The following is a 25,067-nucleotide window of genomic DNA, read 5'->3' as shown; positions in this document are numbered from 1 at the left end:
AAAAAGATGGTGGTATGAAAACAGAGAGTGCAAAACAGACCTTCTTTGAAGAGGACAGAGAATCTGAACCAAGAAGAGATTTGAGATTTACATCAAAGAAATTGTGCTTTAAGGATGAAGATAACATCAGGAAGGAGAAACTCAAGGCTGGGGAGATCATAAGCAGAGAGGTCAGAGAGATTAAATTATCAAATGAAGATGATGATATAACCTGCATGATAGAGGATAAGAATGGGACTCTTAAAACACCAGGGTCAAGTGGATGCATAACACCAGGAGGGGGTGAAGAGAAGCAGGAAACGAAGAAGATTAGAGGAGAATAGTTGTGAATATGTTACAGCTCACCTGTCATCACCTTGAGCATAATGTGTGCAATGGGAACACTTCTCACATCCAGGTCCAGGCTACACAAACCGGATCTATAGCCCAGGTGTTAACTCACAGACAGTTTGTGTTCCTTCTCTGTAATATCTAGCTTCAGTTACCAGGCAACCCTCCTAGCATGAAAATTATTCTTGCCATCTCTGGATCTCTAAGATGACATTTAGCCCCGGCAAAGAAATTTTCGATATGATAGGGAAGAATTATATTGTAATCAGAGCTAGGCATTACAGCACAAAGGTACAAACTGAAGAAGCATTTGGAACACAGTTAAAGTTACCTTGTAGATCATTATCTAATCAGAACTCAGTGATGGACACAGATGGGTCAATCAGCCCTTAGTCATAAAGGAGAGTGTGTATCAGAATGGGCATGCTCTAGATTTGAGTCTTTCTCACCTCTTCCCTCTTTCTCTTTAATTTCCACTTCTGTTGACATCTGAGCCAGGAGGAGATGAACCTATTTCAGCAGCTATATATTTATGAAGAATGTTAATAATTCAGGTTGACAGAAAGACACAATTTGCAATAACCTGTGAAATCCATTTGCTCTAATACAAAGTGAGGCCAACTACTTCTTAAAAGAAGACATTGACCAAGGCTGGCACCATAACTTTGAGTGAAGAGGGAAAGAACAAAACTATAAAATCTGTTATGCTGGATCGCTATGGTCGAAGAAAGCACAAAAAAGGAAAGAGACAGGGAGGGTACTCAAGAAATTGTATATATATGTATATTAATGTAATATACTTCCAGAGATGTAATCCCTCTGAAGCTATAATTCTGTCTGAAGTATCTGGAAGAAAAAATCACTGGGAAAAGGAAGGCTGACAAGATACTTTTACGGGGAGGCAGAAAGGAACCGAGAACACTCGGCAATGTGCCATTCATCTTGCCAACAGATACACATTATGTGCAGCAATGAAATCAGTTTGCTGACCAATTCCAACCTACAAAGAGGAGGAAAACTGCGCTGCCAGTGATTCCCACAGCTTCCCTGTCTGGATGCTGGATGTGGTGTGCAAAGGAGCAAAAGGCCTCAGAAAAAATAGGTGGCAAGAAAAAATACAGGATTGGATTCCACAGATCTGCTCATCTGATGGTGGCACTTGGGGCATTTCTGCACGCAGGGAATGTAGCGTGCCAGCCGCCAAAGGTAGGTGGCATATTCTGGCCCCTTTACATGATGTTGCCTACCTCCAGTGTCTGGTCAGCAGCCAGCTCACAAGATCCTCCATATTAAAATGTGACTTCAGGAATCCTGAAACGTGGATTCACCCCCAAAAAAGGCGTGATCACCTGGCAAACAACCAGCCTACAACCTGCGAAAGGGAGGTATGGAGGGTGAAATGCGTTATAGGATCCCCAGCTTTGTCCCACCCTCGCTCCCGCCCTCCCCCTCCATTGCCTGCCCAGTAAAGGAGGAAAATCCCCCTCCATCATTTTAAACAGCATGAAAAGTCTCTCAGAGTACCTCTTAAGCTGCTCGCCGCCTGCATGCCACCCGCCCACATAGCACCCATCATAAGAGGTGCTGGGGAGGGCGAGGAGGAGTCCTGAATGTGATTTAAAATGACAGGGGGAGGTGTCTGCCTCCCTCGCTGTAGCCTCCGCTGGCCAGCCGTTTATTTATTTTTGGTCGCTCTAAATAACATGGCAATGCATATTCATTGATCTGAATATGCATTTTCACATGTAATTTCCATTTTTAAAAAAGAGTTAAATAGCACATCTCTCTCTTGTTTGCTTTTTCCTACAGCATGAGAAAAGAGCAAGAAAACACAAGAAGATGTGGCAGGAAGGCTTTAAAATGTGTGTGTGGAGAGGGAAGAATCACATGATTATCACACTATAGCAAGTGGCTTGCCATTTTTGACATTGTGTGGAAATACCCTTGCAGTTCTGTACTTGCAACCATCAGAAACCTATTCCCAGTTGATAAGGGATTCGCTTCTGATCTTCTAAAGAGAAATTTTGTTCTGTACACAGGAAAGGGGGGTTTTGGGGTGGAGGGGGGTAGATCAGGAGCTGAATCCTAGCTGATCAGCTGGTCATCAGCTTCTTCTGATCTTCCACCCTGGAAACTTTGCTGCTCTCCACACATGCTGAAAATCAATTAATGGCTGGGGTTGCAGAATAAAGGAGATAAACCAGCTCCTTCTCCTTTCCCTTCTGCAATGAAGATATTAAAGGCATTGTTTCTGTCTCCACCAGCTTAGAGGGGCGGGAGCAGCTCTCTTTTGTAACTTCACTGTCTGAGCATTTTCTGAGGGGGCACGGTGGATAAGAAGCCCACTCTCTGCTGTTCATCTGATTTGTTCTCATTTGATCTCTGACGAAATTTATTGTATCAGCTCACAGTCTGACCATGAGTGGCAAATGAGGCAGGCTCATCTGCCCAACAGGTTTGTTGAAAAATCCACAGCAGCCGAAGACATTCTTTGTTTTTTCCTGAATGAGATCAAGAGTGCAGATGGATTGAGTGAATGTAAGTGGCATCAGGGCTGAATAGAGGCACAGAACAGAGTCTCCTGTGGTATCTATTGTACTTCTGAACATCAGATGCTCTGGGAAAGAAACAGGATAACCACTGCATCTGTAATTGTAAGGTTTATACTTGGAAAGAATCCTTGGTCTGTTCTTAGCCTGTAACTGGCCCTTGAAATGACAGACATGCATGGAAAAGCATTTGCTCCATCTTCCTCTGTTAGCTTCTCTTTTGCTCTTTTCACCACAGGCCTAGACTACCAAGTGGAGAGCATGCAAGGGAACCTTGGTTAAGTCAAATTAAAATGCACATGTGTGTTGTTTGAGGAAAATAGCTTTGATAGTTTGACAGAATCATTACTAGATCCACTGGCAATTTGGACTATCTCTGTGAGCAACTGACTTCCCCTCTTGCCTGTCTTCTGCTCACAGTGGCCGATTCTGCACAGGGAAGATGCTCCGACGTACTGCTCAACTGGAGTTGTGGGAAATCCCAACTCCACTTGACATTGACACGAGCTAGGGGCAGGACTGGCACTGACCCAACCCAGGGACCCAGAAGCCACAGGGAAAATGAACACAGGTATCTACAGAGTTCCAATAGGCAGCCAGGGTGCTAATGGGGCTGTATGTTGGCAGACAATACGAGTTCCATGGCAGTAACCATGACAGGCCCTCCCGATTTACCACCCAGCACCCTCATATGCCTGCAGTGCTTTCGCCTGCATGGGGAAACATTGGCAGGATGGAACTGCGTGTAGCGGTCAGAAATTCGAGACCAACTCCTCCTGGCTGAAATGCTGGGAGGCAGCCTGACGCTATGTCCTGCATGTGGGATTGACCAGAGACAGCCAAAACCATGGGGAAAATTGCATTTCTCTGCAATCACAAGAAAAATTCCCTCCACTCTACGAGATTTATATAAAAGTCATATGACTTCCCCAATTCCACAGGCCTTCTGTGTGACCTTGTGCTCTTGAGGACTGTTCCCCTGTAACTTGCTCTAGCAGCCCTGAATGTTGCCTTCAAATAATCCACTGCCTTTCACACATCTTTCTCTCTCCCCTCCATTTTCTCCTCCAGGCTTCCAGCAGAGACCCCATCAGGAGTTAGTCAATTAACAGCAGAAGAAGGCTATGTGATGAAGCCATTAGTGAATTTTGAACAACCTGCTGCTGTCACTGCATACAGGATTGGATCCGAGAAACTGCAAGGACAAAATTGTTTATAAGAATGGATCTCCTGCCTTCCCCCTCACTCAGCAGCCTCCTGTGATTCCCATAAGACTGAAGCTGGGTTTATGGAGATTCATGGGCAATATCTCATACAATGCAACAAAGTAGATGGCAGTGGAAATATCAACATTTAGCATCAACTTTTGGCATACTGGTTGCATCACATGGGGTCACTTTGTGAATCCCATTTTCATAGAAGAATTAGTAACTTTACTGTTTTGCAATTATGTACATAAGTGTGTGTGTATGTGTGAGGGGAGGGACTGAAATAAAATTGGGATCTACTCTGGAGGATCAAAATCTGCCAGATATGCATGCTGATAATTAATGAAGCACCACAGGAAGAACTGAAAGGAGACTGGGTTGGAGAGGATGGGCATGTATCCATTTCTACATCAAAGCAGCAAATCCTAACAGCTGTTTTTAACCTGTGAATGTTGTATTTAAGAGCACGTCAAGGATTAAGGCTATTAAAAGATTCCTAATGACCATGACCCATTCCACACATTAGATAATGCACTTTCAATGTGCTTTTGCTTGTGAGTAGATTATGCATTGGACTTTTGAAACTCAATTGACTCTGTTTTTAAATATATATATATATGCATCTCATGCCACATTCCACTCAGGTGTGTTTTGGAGTCCCCCCCCCATCTGGGAAAATGTGTGCTTGTTGCACAGTCTTGCCTGAGCAGATGCAGTTACCTCCATCAGATTTTATTCTCCCTCTCCCTGGCTGACAGTCTTTGCCCATTGGTCAGTTTCAAGTAGGGATTGCCTTTTGAAACCATAAGGAGAGATGTTTAAAGCTGCTTCCACTTCTAGATTGCCACTTTCTTAGTGGAAAGTGTTCAGGCCTTCATTTTGTCTCAATGCCTGTTCTGCAAAAAAATGTTTTTGTGTTTTAAAAGCCCTCTTAAGTCTTGTGAGAATCAGTTCCCGTGTTAGTTTCAGAACTGAAAATGATCCATCTAACAGCAGGACTTCTCCAATACCAGCTCCTGGGGTGGGGTGGGAAATTGGTGTGTTTGTTTTTCTCTGCATGCACAAGCATGTCTGTGTCCACAAATTATGAATGTCTGGACAAGCAGTTCCCTGGGGACAATCTAAAAGTCTTCCCGCCCCTCCCCTCCTCATTTGCTGCCCCTAAAATGTGCCAATACATCATCTTCATTAACATTCCGGGGGGGGGGGGAGGAGGAAGAAAACCGCATGAGAAGATCAGCCTCCAGAGCTTGCTCAGAATAGTGCAATAGAGAAACAAAAAAAAAAGAATACCGTCCACCATTTAAATGGCATAGTTTTTCTTTTGAATGACCTCATTAAAAATAAAACATTGTGGATGGTGATGAGACAGACAGAATTTTTGGATTTGTCTGCAGGCAATTGTGTGTGTGTGCATATTCTCCTGAACAACACACAGGAGCTTGCAAATCAGGATTTCTGTCAAATGCCAGAGACTTGACAATTCTCCTTATGTGTCTTTCTGGCCGATTCCACACTGCTGGAAAAAGGTTGGGGCTGCGTCAGTATGGTCATGGGGCTAATCCCCATGTCCACATGACTTTAACACCAGGCTGCCGCCCTTCTGGGCCTGGCACTGATCGGGCCTCAGAAGCCCCATGCTAAAGGAATGCGGATTCTTTTGCATTTCCTTTTAGCACTGTGGAGGCCTATGGGGCCTGTCCTCCATGGCCTATAGAGGCCTGCAGGGGGGAGAAATGCTTCACAGCACTTCATAGTGTCACAGGGCAAACAAGGCCTTTTGTATTTTAATTTTTCAGGAAGGTGGGATTGCACAGGACGCAAACCCACCTTGCAGCAAAATTATAACCCCCCCCCCACACCCACACCTTTTTGCCACCACTGTGTTTCCTTGGGGGACACACCAAGCTGCAGAGCATGTCACTCCACAGCAACGCATCGGTGGCAACCTGGAGTGCTGCCACCAGTGCAGAATCAGCCTCTGTGCCACACTGGGAGAAAGGCAGGGGGGTTAGGCAAGGAGAGAGCGAATGCAGGGGAGAGCAATGAAATGTATATAGCCACCAACTGACCAACCAATAATTGTTGATTGACATGAAACAATGTCAGCCTCCCCTCAGAAATGCTTGCTTTTTTGGTGCAGAAGACAGAGCTTCGGTAATCACACCTGAGAATTGGAATTGCAGATCCACGCATGATCTGATTTAGAATCAATTTAGGATCGAATCCCCAGATAATGCAAAAGAAAATAGCAAATGCAGAATGTACACTGCATTGAAACTGCATTATCTAGTATGAGTGGAATGGGCTCCTGTATCTGTAATGTTGTCCCAGACTTAATGGGGAGATGTCCACAGGTTCAATGGGAGGTCTGGCACTGTCTGCAGTGAGAAGAAGCCTCCCTGGGATGACTCCAGTGGCAGTTCTGACAACCCCAGGTCCAGACACAGCTGCAGCAAAGGTGGCATGCCTGAAGTGCACAGAGAGCGGAGAGCAGAGTGGCAGCAGGAAGCAGCAAGGCCCTCCAACAGAGCAGCAGGCAGGAGGAGTGGCCAACCTAGAGAGGCCAGCAGAAGGGCTGACAACACGGCCAAGGCGTGTGAGGCAGGACAAGCAGAAGATACTAATGAGATAGCGGGCATTTTGTATGATGGCAAAATGGGTTGAATCTTTAATGCACACAGCAAATGTTTTTTAAGCAATATGTATTTAATGTTTCTAATACTATTGTATTCTTCTTAGAATATATTGGGCTGCTTTGTACAATAGCAGCTATTTCTGTGTAAAGTGTTCTGATTCTTTAAAAAAAATTCAGAGGAAAATTGTTTTAAAAAATAGTAAGGCGCTTCTTTTACTACATCAAATCATATGGATTTTTAAAAACACTTTGACCTAGTTGGTCCAACTGAAAATATCACCCTACCACTTCTCCCTCTCTCTCATAATGGGAAAATGAAAAAAAGAGTAAATTTTATCCTAATTCCAAAAGGACATTAGTGATGACACTCACACTTACATGATTTATGATCCCTGGAGAAGCCGCCTAGCATTTGTAATTCTAAGATAGAAAGTCACAAGGTTAGTAAAACTGGATGACTTCCAAGATCCTTCTAGGACTAATTTAAAAAATAACACAGAAAAAAAGGAAAAAAATAGAACTTAAAAGGGTTGTAGTATTCCAAATGCAATGAATTTTCCCTTTGTGCTATCACAGCACATGTTTCTTGCTTAGCATATGTGCAGGTGGTAATTTATTGATTTATTTATTGGATTTTTTTACCTGCTGCTCTCAAAAATCATCTCGCAGTGGGTTACAATTAAAAAGTAAAACCCCAATACATAAACATTAAAACCATAAAAATAGCTAACAAGAATATTTCAGTGGTGAGAAAGTAAAAACCGCACCCCCTCATATCTTCCTGTATTCTCCCCCCCCCCCTTCAGTTCAGTGCCTCAGGGCTCAGATTCCCTGGGGTGCCAACTGAACTTAACAAGACTCTTGCTGTTATTCTTAGTTGTTAGTTATGGAATTGTGGGATTTAAAGGGAGACTAGTTCTGTTCCTGCCACTCCATTCAGTCACCCTTCCAACCCAGCTGCTGAAGCTCGCTTCCTTAGGCAGTCTTCCAAATGGCAAGTCTGCTTCACATGTATGCTGCATGGGGGACAGCGCATCCTGTCACCTCACAGACCTGGGAACAACTCACAAACCCACAAGTACAATACTAGACATAGGGAGTTGGTAACCTAAGCAATGAAACTTCATCAAAATTTGCTGTTCAATACATTTGGGGGTTTTTACAACTCTATTCCTGTCTGTTTTTGAGTGGAGAGATTAACTTCACAGGTGCCTGCCAAAGTCAGCGGATCCCCCTCCCCTACTGATCGGGGGGGGGCAGGTCCCCTCCCCAAGGCCCCTGGACCTGGTCTGTCAAAATGATGGGTCTTCAGAGTAGCCAATCTGCTGGGCCATCCTGTTTCCCCTTCATATGTTTCCCAGGATCAAACACCAGCTTTGAGGTTTTTACTGCCACTTGGTCTCTCCCCATGTGGGGATTGAACCAGGAGCCCGAGGTCATCCTATCCCAGTGGATTTCCACTGAGTCATGCCTGTTAGTGTGGTAATCTTTGCTTAGCCGCAACAGTCGGCACAGCATGGAGGAAGCCATTGCCATGGCTCCTTCACCACTGCCCACCGCCGCCTCCCGCCTGATCCCTGCTGCTGCTCAGTGCCACCTGCTACCACCCCCTGCCGCAGCCCACCACTGCTTGCGGCCGACGCTTGCTGCCACTGCAGAGGAAGAACTGAAGCAAACCGCTTACGCACGGGATGGAATGCAACGGTGGCAAAACCTAGAGTATCCGATTATACACGCGGCTAATCCGGAGCCTCTTCTGATTGCACCCTGGTCCTGGGAAGCTCCACTTTCTTCCACATCTTGCTAACGCAGCGTGCCACCTGCAGCGTGCATAATTGGTGATTTTAGCCGCCGCCATTCCACCCTGAATGCAGACCTTCCACTCCGTGCATAATGGGCCTATGTGCCACCAACAGAGGCATCATCGACTGCTGTTGTCTGATTGGTGGATATTGCCAGGCTTACTATATCATCAGTGCCTTGCAGAGGGGAACATGTTTTTTTTCCCGACAAGGCATAAATTTTGTCTCCCTTTCATCTGCATTCCAGATTTCAGGCCATTTATTTTGTCCCACATAACTCCTGTATGGGCCCAATAGCATTATTAAGTTGCTCTGATCCTCGTGTGCAAAACATATGGCTTTTGAGATGCATGGAGCCTGCAGGAAGTATGCCCTATGGCCCACTGCCCTGATACCCATAATCTGATCCCCCTTCCTCATGCAACAACCTAGGATGCCACATTTAAAATGGTAGCCCTGGGATCTTGGCTGTGTCCCAGTTATTGACACAGCAGAAGCTTCCAGGATGGTGGGGATGGGGTTCAGAATACCATTCCCAGATGATAGGGGCAGCATTCTATCTGCCATACAGGACATTTGTCTGTTGTGCCACAGGCACTTGTAAACACAAGACCCTGCAAAACCAACATGGATGTTTCCTGTACAGGTCAGAGTGCTGCCTGCCAGCTGCATGAACATCTGAGAGATAGCTTTTTTACACCCCCTAAGGATTACAGGGGCCATAATGAAGCTAGGTAACATCAGGGGGCACTCTGTACTAAATATTCTCTTCTACAATGTGAAAAGATGTATAAATAAATTAATTCATCATATGCTTTTCATAAAGATAATGTTATATATTTTTGGTCTTATCCACCCCATCCTCATTTTCTCAATAAATAAAACATATGTGTACAACTCATACTTCCTAAGCATAATCATCTGAAAAACATTAATTACGTTGAATGTCCAAACTTGACCTAATATTGTATCAGCAATGGCATACTTCCATTAATGTATGACACAATGAACCATCACAAAGAACTGTTATTGCTGAAAAATTAAACACTGGTTCGAATTGTGCCAGTGACAGTAAGGACACAGATTGGCTGAGCTGGCATGATGTCACAGAACATCAAGAACTTCCCTATTGGTTAGTGATTCAGGTTGCCGAATTCAGCTTCTATGAACGAATGGGAAATTGCCAATTGGGCTAGCTTAAAAATCACACCATTTAGGACATGACAAAGACTAGGAAGTAATAGGAAGAGTCATAAGGTAAAGGGTCTAAAGGAAGATTGCAAAATAGGGCTGAACCAAAATGGAGAAACGGAAGCTTTTGCAAACATTTTTGTTCTTCCTGAACCCACACTGCTTTTTTTTTTCTGTTTCTTCCTTCTTTTTCTTTTCTTTTTCTTTTTTTGGGTGATTTAGCAATGTGAAGGAAAAGAAGGAAGGGGAAATGTAGCAGCTTGGCCATAATCTTCTGTCACCCATTCAGGAGGTATTTGCATCTCCAGTAGCTTGCATCAAGAAAGTGGTACCACCCCAAAGTGAGACTCTCTGCAGCACCAATTGACTGCTACTTTGGTGCCATTTCTTTTTAAAATTCTGCTTCTCTTTCAGAACAGTGACCAAATTTGACTCTGTGCCCACTTCATCAGGGACCAAGAAAGCTCCTGAAGTGAAGCCCCTTTTTACTTTCCTCATATCAAAGAATGGGTGTGGGAGTTTCTTCGATCAGAGTTAACACTACTTGAACTCAGAGATTATTGTTTTCATTTACGGTCTGCCTTTTTCACTAGCTATGGCATGACATCACCCTTTGTATGAAGAGACGTTCAGCCAAAAGAAAAGAGAAACTAGGGATGGAGCAAAACCTCAGCATGCATATGGGATGGAGCTATTATTGGCAATAAAGGCAGAGGGGTCCTAAGTGCTCGGAAGGTTGAGCCTTGTGGGCCAGGTATTCAAAGCAGTAGACAACATTGCTGCTGTGCCTGAAAAACCTGCATGAAACAGAAATGTGTGCACCTGTCGCAGCTTTTTCTGCCACTCCAGCATTCTGAGAAAGCAGCCTCAGGAAGACAATAACCACGGGTTATGTTGTTCTGTTTTCAGTTGTAGGGGGGTTTTCGCCCAGATATTTTTAGCTGATTTTTATATAATGGGGACTTGGTAACATTTTGAGAGTTTATTTTCAGGCTACACAAGAAGGAAATAAATATTTTAAAAAACAAAAAAAAAACCCCAATAATTAAAGGGGATGAAGAGGAAGAGTCAGACTAACCAGACAATTCCCTGGCTGCAAGCGTTTAGCATTCCAGACTTTCTGTTTGTCATTTTAAAAATGGCAGTGATCCACATGACTCCACACTAGCAGACTGATCAAAATTAAATGCAATCCTTGGTCTTCATAAAAATGAGATCACTAAAACATAGCTACAAATTCTCCTCCAATTTACACAATGAGTAGCATTGTCCTCAACTATTCTATTACTTTGCTACCTGCGAGGATATATGCTGGCACATAATGCAATGGTGGCACTATGGTATGATGTGCTCATTTCAGGTTTACATAGCACTGCAATATACAAGAGTACTAAATATTTTGCATGATAATAAGTCTTACATAATGCCTTTCCTTCCTACAATCCCCATCCCACATGTTTTTTGTCTATTTAGGCCTCCTGATCCACAGCGCAGCTTTTTGGGTGGTCAAAAGGAACCCCTCCTTTAAACAGTGGAAAAGCTGATTGGATTCTGTAGCCATAAACTGTGTTTGCAGAAGGTGTCATGGATTTGATTTCTTCCATATCACTCATGCCTCAATTGACCTGAGACAGCATTTCTGAACCATACTAACTTTCTTTTTGTCAGGGAGTGGCCTTATTGCAGAAAACAATCAGGAACAGAATAAGAGGTACAACAAACCCAAAACTTCAAGTACATGAGAGTTCGGTTGTCAATCACTGTAAAACAATGTTGGCTGACTGCAGTTTGGTGTAGTGGTTAGGAGTGCGGACTTCTAATCTGGCATGCCAGGTTCGATTCTGCGCTCCCCCACATGCAACCAGCTGGGTGACCTTGGGCTCGCCACGGCACTGATAAAACTGCTCTGACCGGGCAGTGATATCAGGGCTCTCTCAGCCTCACCCACCCCACAGGGTGTCTGTTGTGGGGAGAGGAATGGGAAGGCGACTGTAAGCCGCTTTGAGCCTCCTTCGGGTAGGGAAAAGCGACATATAAGAACCAACTCTTCTTCTTCTTCTTCTTCAATCAAAACCCTTTCCACGCATGGATACAGAACGCCTCATTTGGTACAGCTGCATAACTGAACAGATACACGGCACACTAACACCCATTCCATTCCTTCAGTTCAATTTCCTTCCATTCACAGCAGTAATTTGCATGCAATATTTATAGAATAAATTGTCAATAACTCTCTGCAGCATATATTTCTTCTTTCAGTGCTATTACATCAAAAGAATGAACATCAACATAGGAGCAAGATGTCAAGAAAAATAACCCAGTAAAACTGAAAATGACACAGTTGGACTGTTTTAGCTGGATTGTGATTCATATCTTCATCTGACATGAAATGGAGCAATTCTCTTTTAACCTGACATTTCCTGTAAATATAGGTTTCAGATAATTAGTCCAACTAGATATCAGGACATTATCTTTTTTTTCCTCCCGCTTCCCTCAGAGAAAATTCATTATGCTTTCACAAGGCCTGTTGAATATGAGATGTGGGGGTCAACAGAAATATATTACAGCAAAAGTATTGCAAATGACAGATTAATTTCATTTTATTAATATACGGGTACAGCCCTGCCTAAATTAAGTCCATTTAAGTTTCACTGAATTTAGTAGCAGCTCTTGCATGATTGTTGAAATAAATTCTTAACTTTTGGCTTAAAGATTTTAAAGTTATATACAAAACATGGAATATAACACCAGAATTATAACTTTCAACCAGTTTCTAAGGGATCAGGAAACCAATATTTTTACTCATGCAAATTGGCACTTTCCTCTTTATAAAGAAAAATTGTAATTATTCATACAACTGTGTCATTCAATAACTCTTAAAACGTTCCAGTCATATTCTAAGCATACCACTGCAATAGATAAGTATAAAGTTATCATTTTAACATTATATCACTCCATTTCAAGGCAGTAAAGAATCAACGATGCCACTCTAGGCAGAGTTCTATACTTCTAAGCCTTCAGTTTTCAGTGGAATTAGAAGAGTGTAACCTAGCTTGGGGTGCAATTAGAAAGCTTGATAATAGCCCCTTTAGGGGACAAAGCAAAAACTGTTTAGATTTTATTATTATATATACTTCTGGTGAAAGAGGACCTGCATGAGGAAGTTCATTCCCAATGGGAAATCATGACCCTACTGAAGAATGAGACTGAACTTGTTTGGGACTTGGACCAATCCAGTGCCATTTAATACAAAGCATTTGAAAATCATATGCTTCTAAAATAGTAACCAGCACAGAATTAAATAGCAAACTCTACCACCTACCATGGGAATAATAAAACCTAAGAATATTACACAATTTTACATAGTAAGCAAAAGATAAAGATTACGACTTGAACTGCATTCCAGAAGAATATTAAGACTACGTATTTCATTTTCTGCGCAGGTCAGTGGGATTTTTTAAAGTGCTTTACTCAGGCAGGATTGCACAGTTTTTTTAAAAAAAATTATATTCAGATATATTATTTTACTTTCAGACTTACCAAATGATGTGGGAGGAGGAGACCTGGTTCAATTTGTTCTCAAACCAAATGTTAACAAAGTCACATGCTACCCCTCAACAAACCAAAAGCAGGGGAAAGGGGGAATCAAACCACATTTTCTTTTGATCACAGCTGGCTCTCACATCTCTCTTTCTTCCATCCATTTTTGGGCGCACTACACACAAAGCTAACAACCTATGTGAGGGAAATGTCACATACAAAAGTGCTGCCAAGCTTCCCTAGCAAGAATCAGCTCCGGACGTCCTCAGACTTACATGTTGTTGCAGCTGGCCCTGGATCAAGTATCTCAACTCTGTCACTAGCTGGTGGCATCATCGAGGTCCTCCAACGGTGTCCGTTTCCATTTTGAGAACGGAATCCATACCTCAAAAGGTGGCTTGATGTCAGCTTCCCTTTTCCATCTCCTGCTTTCGATCTTCTTCCATGCTGCTCCCTTAATCCTGGAAGAGTGGTCCCATTCCCTGCCATTAAGGCATTCCCTCTTGTCCCCCATATTTTCCCTATGTAAAGCCTTCCTGAGATTATATCAGAAATTCATTTTTATCAGCTGAGTGCCACCTACTCCTCTATCCTTCCTGTTTGCTTGTGTCCTAGACATGAAATTTAGACCTATTGGGAAAGGAACAAGCCAACTGTATGCTCAACACACTGCCTAGCAAAATGGTAGTATGAGAAAGAATTATATACGAATAACAATTGTGAATTTGTGGATACATTTCATTTTTTAAAAGTCAGAAGAGTATCTTTTACATTGGAAGCCAGCATTTGAGTGGGATAATTTTTTTGAGGTTTCCCCCCTCCTTTAACATGCTTTCCATACCTACCTCCCATCACCACAGTGCATTAACACTAAATACATACATTTGCATCACTCAGACACACTTTAAAGTACATTGATGGCTTTGGAAAGAAAGGAGAAAAGAAAGAAGCAAGAAAGTCATGTAATACCTTTACTTTTACCTATGGATTTGATGAAATGGTTCCATGGAGAAAGCATCGCCAGACAAAAAAAGAGAACAAAGAAGAGAAACAACAGTAAGAGTCATGTGTGTGTTAATGTAAATGCTGTCACATCCGAAACATGAAGAGACAAAGCATGAAAGTGTTTGATGACAAATGGAAATGCCATTAGTACTGCATTTTAACAATTGTTCATTTCCCAATTATCATGTACATGCAGAAGAACACAGAAGTAACCCATGCTTCATTTTCAAACAAGTGACACGGAAGTGACATGGACATTGACTAAGGGAGAGGGAGGTTGCACGGGGTGATGGGGGAAATGCCACTTATCTCATCATGTAGCAAAAGTGTACTCTTAGCATTCCAGAAGCCAGGAGTGGATGCTTTCCGCATTTTCCATACAGCCATGCAATAATGCAAAGCAGCATTTTATTTTATTTTTGCTGGGTACAAACTCAAGCCTCTTCTTTTACAATCTATCTGGGGAGACTGATTATCATGATGTTTAAACACATGGACACATACAGTCAGATTGTTAACTCTTTCACCCTTGATTTTTTTTTAAACAGTTATTGTATTGCAAGAAGGGTAGGGAGATAGTTGAAAAGGAGAAGAAAAAGATTTAGGGAGCAACTTAAATAAGAAGGTGATACAGATAAATAGAGAGAACTATGTATATATTTAGTACACACGGACATACACACAACAACAACAACGACAAAAGAAAAATGTGGCTAAGATCATGTGCTGATTTGCAGCCCAGGACAGCTCACAAGCATTTGGCCATCATTTGCTGTGATGGATTTCGAAGCAGCTACAGAACAAAAAATATATATTTTTTAAATAAAACGATGAAAGCAGAGTGGAAAAGGAGCAGAACCCATACCTTGGTCGCCCATCATCAGGTGCGCCAGACCTTAAAGGGAAACAAGAGCACAGTCAGCAATGAACAAGGGAGCATGGGAAGGTGGTATCGTTACAGTGACAAAAATTGTGTTTTGTTTTGGGGGGGGGGGTTGTTACAGGCATCTGTCTCCTGCGAGATGTTTGCATTACAGAGGATAATTAAAACAGCATTTTTCAACCACTGGTTGGAATGCTTAGGGCAGGGGCCGGCATGGGGCAAAAGAGAAATTGGGCTGCTGTTCTAACATAGAGTAATGCTGCACTGTACAGTTCCTTTTCTAGGCACTGAAGTTGGGCTGAGGACAAAAATCATCAGGAAATAATTTCAAATTCAATGAACTCCTGGGATGTTCCATCTCTTAAGCACTTGAGTTTCACTAGAAGGACTCCTCATTCCGTAAAATTGATTTTTTACCTCCCCCCTGCCCTTTCCAAACCTGGAATTATGTCAACCTGAAGAATGGGCTGGGTCTGATCTTTTTCCCCTCATTGAAAATGAGCATTTCAAATAATTAAATAAAATAATTCTTTTGTCACATTGAAATGATAATGCAAGGGATGTCTCCTTGTTTGTGTGATACATGTTAACAGAAAATGGTTCATCATCCAGTGGACAGAAGAAAACAGCTTTAATCAGAAGTCAAAATTCCTTTTGGTAGCAAAGTGTTTCCTCCAATTTAAAATGGATTCCATTTTAAGAAAACGGAGTCTAAAGTCGGTTTTTTTTAATGAATGTTCTTTTTTTCAGATATAAGCTTGCATTATAAACATGCAATCTATGCAAAGCAAGTTCTTCAGAGCTGTATTTTTTATTTCAGCCAAATGACATTAAAAAATAAAAGTATGCATTTTGCTCAAAGCCAATTTTGCAGATATTTCATATTAATTCCCCTGGAAGACAAGTTCAAATTTTACATTTATCTCTATAAGGCCATTTGTGGGGTTTTTAAAAACAACCTTCCCATCATGGCAATTGTTTAGGCAAAAATTATTTTGAACAAAAAATAGATTTCTGATATCAATTTTCATTGGTTAAGCCCCTGTTCACACAAAGAAGGTGTGCAATAGAATATGCTGGTTTGTACTAGAAGGTAAGATTCCTAAAGAACATCTTGAGATCTCTAATTAATAAATAAAATTAGCCGTACACATAAGACATAACGAGCGATTCTGGGGGAAAGAGCAATTTCAAAAGCAGATCGTTCACATTCCGAACATTAATCATAGCATTATGAAGAAATAAGGTGTAAAACAACATGGCGATTTTCATTTTAGAAAACACAGTCTGCGCTGTTGGTATTCTTGTAAACCAGTTTAAAATTAAGGAATACTACTCTGACAACAAACCAATATTTCCTTAAATCCAGACTGTTCATTATAAGGTGAGCAACATCTTTGCATTTGATCATACAGCAGACAAGAAAGAACCATAACTAGATCAGAGTGCATATCTCATTAGTTCATCCAGTTTCATGGTGATTGTATGAAACAAGAACATTCAGGACATTTTCACTTGGGGTATATTTATAGCAGACAAAAACTGGGGGGACAACATTCCTGCAAATGTTTAGGGTTGTCAATACACAGCACTGAAACTAATATAGCTCTAATCTGTAACTACTTCCAACATTTTTCCTTAAACAACATACAATTATTAGGTTAGCAATGCCGCGGGTACTATCAGGGGCTAGGTTGGGACACCACATGCTCTGCGGAGCTGGCCGGGTCGTTCCCCCACCCCAACCTTGGTAGGAGAGAGGCATGCCACTCCCCTGCCATCATGTGGTGGGGCCCCCATGCCCCCTGCTCTCCCGCCCCCCGCTGCCGCCACCACCAGGGAGGACACAGGGGTTTCCAACTCCAGCATTGTGTGTGCGTACATTCTATGCCAGGGCAGTCTGCGTATGCCAGGGGATTCTCTCCCCAGTGCAAACAAGGGAAGCAGTGAGGCATGCCACCCCGACGCCAGGACCCAACAGCAGCCCAGCATGGCTGCTGCCGTGAATAATCAGTCCTGGAGGTACAAATCTGGGGCAGACCACATACAGCGGGGAAAATGCCCCCAAACCCGACAGCAGCCTGGTGTAGTGCCGCCAGTGCGGAATGGGTCTATCTTAGTGCACCATGACAGAGTCTTCCTTCTTCTTATAACATGACTAGTTTGGGATTTGGTAAGATTTTTTGATTTATAGTCAGATAGCAGCCCTAAACCTTTGGGAGTGGTCGTTGACTAGGATTCCCCGCAGAACCCTAGAGAGACTACGGACGATTGATACTATTAACAATAGTAATATAAGGTAAGGTTTCAATATTTATTGTGATTTGACAATATGAATTCAAATATTGATATATAAATAGAAGATTACATTTATATTTGTGTTGTTAATTTTATAGGAAAGGCAATAGGATTTTGCCACCTTTGATACTATAAACTGTTTTTGGATGTATGTGTATTTGAGGTAATTCTTTGCTGCATTGTTTAATTTGAGTAATATGAATTATAATCTGTACATTTTGAATTTAAGATTGGAGGTTTCAACCACTGATGAAGCCAATGAAAACAGAACTGATCAAGAAGCCATTATGGTTGTTCCTTCTGGTATATAAAAGATGTAAAATAAATTGTATTTACTCATTGTATGTTGTTGTTAGGTGCAAAGTCGTATCCGACCCATCGTGACCCCATGGACAATGATCCTCCAGGCCTTCCTGTCCTCTACCATTCCCCGGAGTCCATTGAAGTTTGCACCTACTGCTTCAATGACTCCATCCAGCCACCTCATTCTCTGTTGTCCCCTTCTTCTTTTGCCCTAATACTCCCAGCATTAGGCTCTTTATTGTATATATTATTACAAACATATTGCCTTAGAATGGTTCCCTGTTCTCTTCCATTGATTGTTCATTGTGAACCTTTCATTTTTCTGTACAGAAATTAAGAAGATGGCTTATCAAATTCTGTCATACAAACATGTTTAATTTTCCAAGGCCAATATTCTTTCCATAGTTTTAAGTCCACCTTGTATCAGTTCCTGAGGTGAACTTCTTGTTTTCGCTTACTTGTTACTTGTCAGACTGACAGTACTTGGTTTATCCTATGTTTTGCTGGATAGGGATTGTTATATGGGATACTAAAAACAAAAGGTTTAAAATGTTGTAGTGATACTTAATATTAGTTGGTGGATTTTTTTAAGGCTGCATAGAGCCAAGAGTCAGAATTAGGGATGAATGCATGAGCCAACATTCATAATAAATTTGCCCTGGTTCATGGCCTCGAAACATTTCACAGATTTTTGTTTGGTTGATATTAAGGATTTAGACAGTTCACTCATCAGCTGTTAGGTTTAAATGGCTGCGAACTTTCTATACTATCTGTTTCACATTCCCCTTCCAAGAAAGAGGAGGCAAAACAGACTATGGAAATGGCTGGCAGCCATTTAACCCTTTCTGGCTAATCTCCCCTTTCTCCAAACTGGGCCTGATTAATTTTAAGGCTTTTCATTCAGCTAGGGGTTTGGTTCATGACCATCCCTAGTCAAAATCTTTAATGAAGCAAAGAAATTATTAGTCTAAGAATCATTCAGACTTTTTAAAATGCTAAATGTTGTGTTAGTTGCAAACAGGGGCCCTCTCTTTAAATAACCAGAGTGGCAACACATTTCTCAAAAGAAGCCTTCACCTTTTTTGAGAATTAAAAAATACCATGTGCCTTGAAAATGATATCCCCTCCCCTTTTGCGACCCCAGCCCTTTTTTAAAAAAATAGAGGATGCGAAATGGGTCAATGGAAGAAGAGGGTGTTTTTTCATATCAATGAGATGGGAGGTATAATAGTTTGGTAGCAGTTCTACTTAGAGATCATGAAATGCAACTCAAAGGCATCCAAACATTCAGAGAAGCTTTTCAATTAGTTTGGAGGAGCACACCACTCAAAAAGAGGAGCTTAAAAGCCACGGTGCACAAGTGGAACATTGCTTGTGGTGCTTGGTTTCCAACCTTCATAAACTGCTATTTTCAGTACATGCAGACACGGCAATATATGTTTTGGATTACAGGAAAAGCTTCAAGAAAATAAGCCTGCAGCACTGCACTCAGTCCTATAAACAAGGATTATCTATCATTACCTAACCAATCAGTAAAATTAGCATCTAACTATATGGCTCTGGGCATCCAAATATCTGAATTAAACTCTGTATCAGCAATCTACCCAAGAAGAACATTCCTGTCCAAGGATCATCTAATAGGCCTTAGTACACATTGGGTCCTGCACATTCTTGCCACTGGGGTAAAAATTACTGCTAGCCAGTATGCAGCAAGGTGCATACAATGGCTTTTAATTTCAACTGAACTTGTGCATAGCAAAATGTATACACATTTACAGCTGAAATTGCTCCATCTTCTTCTCTTTATGTCTCTAGATGGAGGCATATCAATCCCATAAAATGTACAGACAACTCAACAAAGTATGTTCTGTAAAACTGAGACAGCTGGTTAATTAAATGTTTGTACCCACTGCAGCTAGAAGCTAGATGTTCTCATTTGGCCACCCTCTAAATAAGTAGAGTTAGGAAACATCTGGATTAAATATAAGCATTGTTTTGAAGGTAGCAATCAAGTTCAGTTAAGGGTGCATGCTACTTGCTACACTGGGGGAAATGGAAGAGAAGGGAAAAATAGAAAAATAATTCCTATAACCATAATTGTTCCTGAAACAGAAAAGGACAAATTGGCATATGATAGGAATGATATAATGGGGGAGAACATCCTTGCTGCCTCATTCCTGTCACTGTGCAGACTGCATTGAGAGTACTGACCTCTGCTACCTTCTCAATGTTTGCATATCCAAAGCAGACATGGAGCAGATCAGTGCAAGGTGAACATGGTGCACTGTGGACCTTGAGGTCAGAATAGGGATGTGCATCTGTATATTGCCAGTCTGGAAATATGCCTGACAATATACTGGTACTTTTTGGATATAGTCAGGTGCCCAGATAATATGCAGGATTTTTTGGGATATTGGTAAATGCATTCTCCCAGAAATATTCAGGAGAATCCAGGAATTTTGAGGTCAACATTTTAAGGCTTCATTTAAGTTGCATTTGCCTTGTCAGGATAAGCAATTAGACCAAAAAGATGAGTCCTCAATGTGCAGTGTAACTGGAAATTTTAGGACTTTCACATATAACCTTTAGGTACCTCATCAGCCAGTGCCAGCTGATGTTCTCTCTCTCTATTGTAACTGAGGTTAATTTGGTTAAGAGAATTCTTGCTTTACAAAGAAAATGTTTTTGCTGGTAATTAAAGTGCCTGTGCAAAGTGTAGTTAAGGCATGGTGAAACAGGCATAGCTGTAGTGGACACTCAGGAGATATCTAATTTCTTTAAAACCTCCTTTGTAATGGTTTTCTCCATATTATCTAACCTCTGTGTAGTTGCCAGAGAATGGCCTCTGGAAAAGAGTCAAATCTAGTAGGCCATCAGTCATATTTGGTGGCCCATCAAATGATTTAGAAGAAGAGTTAGTTCTTATATGCTGCTTTTCTCTGCCAGAAGGAGTCTTAAAGGGGTTACAATTGCCTTCCCTTTCCTCTCCCCACAACAGACACCCTGTGAGATAGGTGAGGATGAGAGAGCCCTGATAATACTGCTTGGTCAGAACAACTTTATCAGTGCTGTGGCAAACCCGAGGTCTCCCAGCTGGCTGCATGTGGAGGAGGAGCAAGGAATCAAACCCAGTTCGCCTTAAACATATTTCTGGATTTGCTACCAGTCTAGGACTGCACAATTACAGGCGTGGTTGAGAGAGATTTACCAAACCCCTGAAAAGCCATTCTAGGATAATGTTTTGGTAAACTGTTTTTAAGTTGATGGGTGGCAAGTTGGATGGACCTGGGCTAAAAAGGATAACCACTCATATGATAAGAACCAGTGTAGTTTCCAACACTCTTGTTCAAAGAGGTAACACATTAAGTTTTCTATGCTTCTGACTGCTTTCTAAAGGCATTTATACCCCTCTTCTGTCATGTCAATAAAGGAATATAGAACCACACAAAGGACTTTACCAGGCAGACTTTGTAGGGTGGGGGTTATAACAGAAGCTGATAGTGCTTCTAAATAACTGATAAATTAGGACATTTAGTGAAGTCATTTGGTACTAGAAAGAATGCTTCTCTACAGTTAATTCTGCACGGGCAGAAAAGGTTGGGAGGGTGCTCATATGGAAGCAAGGTTACTCCCCACTTCCACATGACACTGCTGATGGGCCACCACCCCCCACGGCCTGGCACACATTAGGCTGCTGTTGCCCTGCTTTAATGGAACACAGATATTTTCTGCATTCCCTTACATACTCCAGAGGCCAACAGGTCCTAGCCCAGAGGAGGTCCATGTGGAAGAGCCAGCAGAGGCTTGTGTGGACAGGAAGAGGATGACCTTCCAGGAGCAGCTCCTCCCCCATCCTATGGAAGCCCAAAGGGGGCAAAAATTGAAGCGGTGCAGGGACAAATGGAGCATTTTATCTGCAGGAAAGTAGAATTGCATTCTCCCACAATCCCACCGTCCTGCAACCACCACGCCTTCCATACATGGCGGAACATTTCCTCCATGGCTGTGTTCCCTGGAGGACATATTTCAGTGGTGGACTGGATCTACCTCTGAAATGTATCCCCCATGGGGACACAAGAAGCGGCAGAGCAGCATTCTGGAGTGGTGCTGCAGGTACAGAATCACCCTATGTCAACCATTTAAACATCTACCCAGTGAATGGTTTTATCAATTTTGACATTGTATTGGGGTAGATTACTCTCCTCTTAATCTTATGAGACTATTGAAAGAAATCAGCTTCTTTCTACACCAGGCTAGCAATGCAATACAAGACACCCAACCACAGTAGCACAATGAAGCCTCATTGACAATGGACATGGGGACAGATAATTATCCAGCCATCTAGCACAATATGTGATTTTAATCATTTTTGTTCATTAACAATCAACATCAACATTCTGGGGACACAAACTTTGGCGTTAGTCCAAAAAAAAAAAAACTCCTTAGAGATGCGCAGAAGGGTTTTACTTGCTTAGCAGGACATCTAACTCTCCTTCCAAACACCAGTCTCTCCCATTGCTATAAATGACCCTTGACAAGAAGCCTGCAGGTAGGTCCTGCTTTTAAAGCAATTTTAGGTTTTTATTACCTACTGTCAATTGGTTTTCTTTTGTATAATGCCAATAATAGTCTTACGTATGTAGCAATTTTAGGTAGGCCTAATGTAAACAAGTAAATAATGCTACAGCACCACCTGCTTTTTAAAATTTTGCATAGTTCCCAAAGGTAGTTTGCAATAAACATAACTGGGGGGAGGTAGGTGTCTGATGACAGTCATAACTTAAAAACAACAGCACACCACTCTGGACACTATACAAGTCCCTTTGTATGTCTGCAGAATTCTTGAATTGTTCCGTAGTTTGTGACTGTGATATGATACTTCTTACTGGACTTGAAGCAATTTTTAAAAAGGTAAATTAGCTAATTCTGCTAAATTGCCAAATGTTCAAAGTCAAGAGATTGGTCAGGACACACAATTCACAAGACTATAGAATACAAACGAAATTGGGGGGGGGGGCTGTATTTTATTTCTCTTTGCACATAAGAACCTTTAGATTACGAATTCAATAATGTTTCCTTTTAACTGGAAAAAAAAAACGTGATTCTTTTCCCCCACAGCATATTGCGATACAATCAACATGTTAAAACCTTGGGAGGAAAGAAGAAAATTTACTTACCATCTTCAGTGCTAAGGTTCGCCATGATCAATGCTAAGCTGGAGGCAAAGTACTAAACATAACGGGTAAGAGGGGTAAGAACAGAGCTTAGGAAAATAAGGTAGAAAGCACCCACCTTCCACATAGTTGTCTTCTGAAAGCACATGACAAGGAGGGAGAGAAAAGGAAAAAAAACATTCATTAAGCAGCATGCAGACTAGAACTTGCCTTTGCATGTGAGTAGCATGCAAGGCACCAAACACCACATGCAAGTGATCCACTGCTACCATCAAAAGGAGGGAAGGGAAGGACTGAAAGCACAGGGAAGCAGTGTTTCTTCCATGGAAATAAAATCGTGATTCTATACACAATATATGGGAGGGGGGGTCAGTTTTCAAGTGAAGGGGATTTGCTTGTTAAATGGGCCTGTGTTATTTAGGATTCATCCATCAGAAGTTGTCAGGTTGTTTTTTTTGGGGGGGGGGGGAATACGCAATGATTTCAAAGAATGCCATGGTATCTAGTGATTCATATCTAATAGGGAAATAAATACAGAGTTATAGAAAGGTACTGGGATTCAAGTGTTCCATGGATGCGCTCTTGACACTTAAAATTCTTACGTATCAAGTCTCAGATAGGTAGGATTTGAACGTGGCTATTGAGCAACAAAGGAAAAGCACTCTGGACAGACTCAGAGTCCCTCTTACTAATTGCATATGAATACTTCACACATTCTGGGGCTGAGTTCTAGCACTGAAATAGTGGTGCCTTGGTCTTTTATAACTACCACATGTTTAGCAGATGGAGGCTATTCTACCTATTTTTCCTATTCCAGAAAAAGATTCCCCTACTAACTACCTGTATGTGCTGCAATTTAATCTCTATAGTAGAAACCAGAAGAGGTCAGCAGGAAAAATAAGCAGAATGCAACCCTAGCTTGAAAATATATTTATTCCAACCTTTGTTGAACCCTACTTAAAATAAAGTCTTATGTGTCCATGTATACAGATCATGGTTATATTGGTTTGTCATCAGTTTAAGTACTGTGTTTCACCCAAAGAATCCCGGGAATTGTAATACAATGTGGGAATTCACACTACATGCACAAGTTCAGAACAAAGGAACCCCCCTCCGCTGGGCTTAATAGGGACTTAGGTTTCCTATCTCATAAGGAATGTTAATTGTCTGTCCACAAGCATTTGCCCTCAGCTCTGATCAAACTGATTACAGTATGGATTGTACCTTGGTGCCCATTACAATAATTAGGGATGTGTGCTTCCAGCTGCCTCAGCCGAAAAACCTTGGAAGCACAGTTGCTTCGGAGACAGATCACCCTAAGGCAGTCTGAAGTGCCAAATCCCATTGCCAGACAATGAGTTTTGAGTTGTTCTTTGGGGCATCTATTTCCACCTGACCTTTGAAGCATTCCGAGGCGCTTCAGATGTGGCCATTTGCCTTTTAATGAAAGGTGGGGATGCTGCTCCCTCCCTCTCCCTCTCCCTCTCTCCTGGAGAGAAGTCGGAGGACAATGTCAAAGCACCTGCCTGCCCTCTTCACCCCCTCACCCCCTGCATGGCTCACCCGGTGGCCGGGCTCTGCTCCCACATGCCAGCAATGTCTCCACCCTGCGGCTGGTCTGGAAGCTGAATTGGAAAGGGTCCAAGAACAGCCAAGTGGTCTTCAGCTCTCCTACAGGATTAACCACTGAGTGTGTTTGCAGCAGAGGGACAAGATTACCGTATTTGCCGGCGTATGAGACGACTGGGTGTATAAGACGACCCCCCAACATTTCCACTCAAAATATAGAGTTTGTTACATTACATTACAGTACTATGGGCCACTATGGGCAGCTATGTCTATCCCAACTGAAGTGCACCCGGCATATAGGACGACCCCCCCTCCCACTTGGAGGCATGTCTTTCAGGGGGGAAAAGTAGTCTTATACGCCAGCAAATACTGTATATCCACAAAAAAGCTCACAAAAGCCTCACAACTTAAAGCCAATCAGGTACTATTTAAGCGCCCTTCTTCAAGGGCAGTAAGAAACCAAATTTCCCTAAATAATTGAGCTGGGCGGGAGTTCATGGACTCAGTGGAGGATGCACAGAAGTTCTTCTTCACTGCCTTCACTGCAATCTCATAAGCTTTCATAAGCATCCTATAA

The 25,067-nt window shown here is 42.1% G+C and overlaps 1 protein-coding gene across 38 annotated transcripts in view; it reads right to left on the bottom strand.

Moving 5' to 3' along the window:
• The window catches only part of NRXN1 (neurexin 1), a 1,166,434-nt gene that overhangs the window by 988,283 nt on the left and 153,084 nt on the right, over positions 1 to 25,067 (bottom strand). For 20 of the 38 annotated variants that reach the window (XM_077334531.1, XM_077334465.1, XM_077334492.1 and 17 more), the window contains exons 3-4: positions 23,040 to 23,057; positions 15,129 to 15,158 (exon numbers count right to left, since the gene is read on the bottom strand). The exons of 12 other annotated variants lie outside the window; for them this stretch is intronic. In XM_077334531.1, the coding sequence (XP_077190646.1) occupies positions 15,129 to 15,158; positions 23,040 to 23,057 (48 nt within the window). The remainder of the gene's footprint in view (positions 1 to 15,128; positions 15,159 to 23,039; positions 23,058 to 25,067) is intronic. 6 more of the 38 variants (XM_077334484.1, XM_077334580.1, XM_077334855.1 and 3 more) reach the window with 2 other exon arrangements.

This window comes from Paroedura picta, chromosome 1 (assembly GCF_049243985.1).
Source record: "Paroedura picta isolate Pp20150507F chromosome 1, Ppicta_v3.0, whole genome shotgun sequence".
Lineage (NCBI taxonomy): Eukaryota > Metazoa > Chordata > Lepidosauria > Squamata > Gekkonidae > Paroedura > Paroedura picta.
The sequence above is the reverse complement of the archived record's forward strand: the minus strand, read 5'-3'. Positions and strand labels throughout refer to the sequence as shown.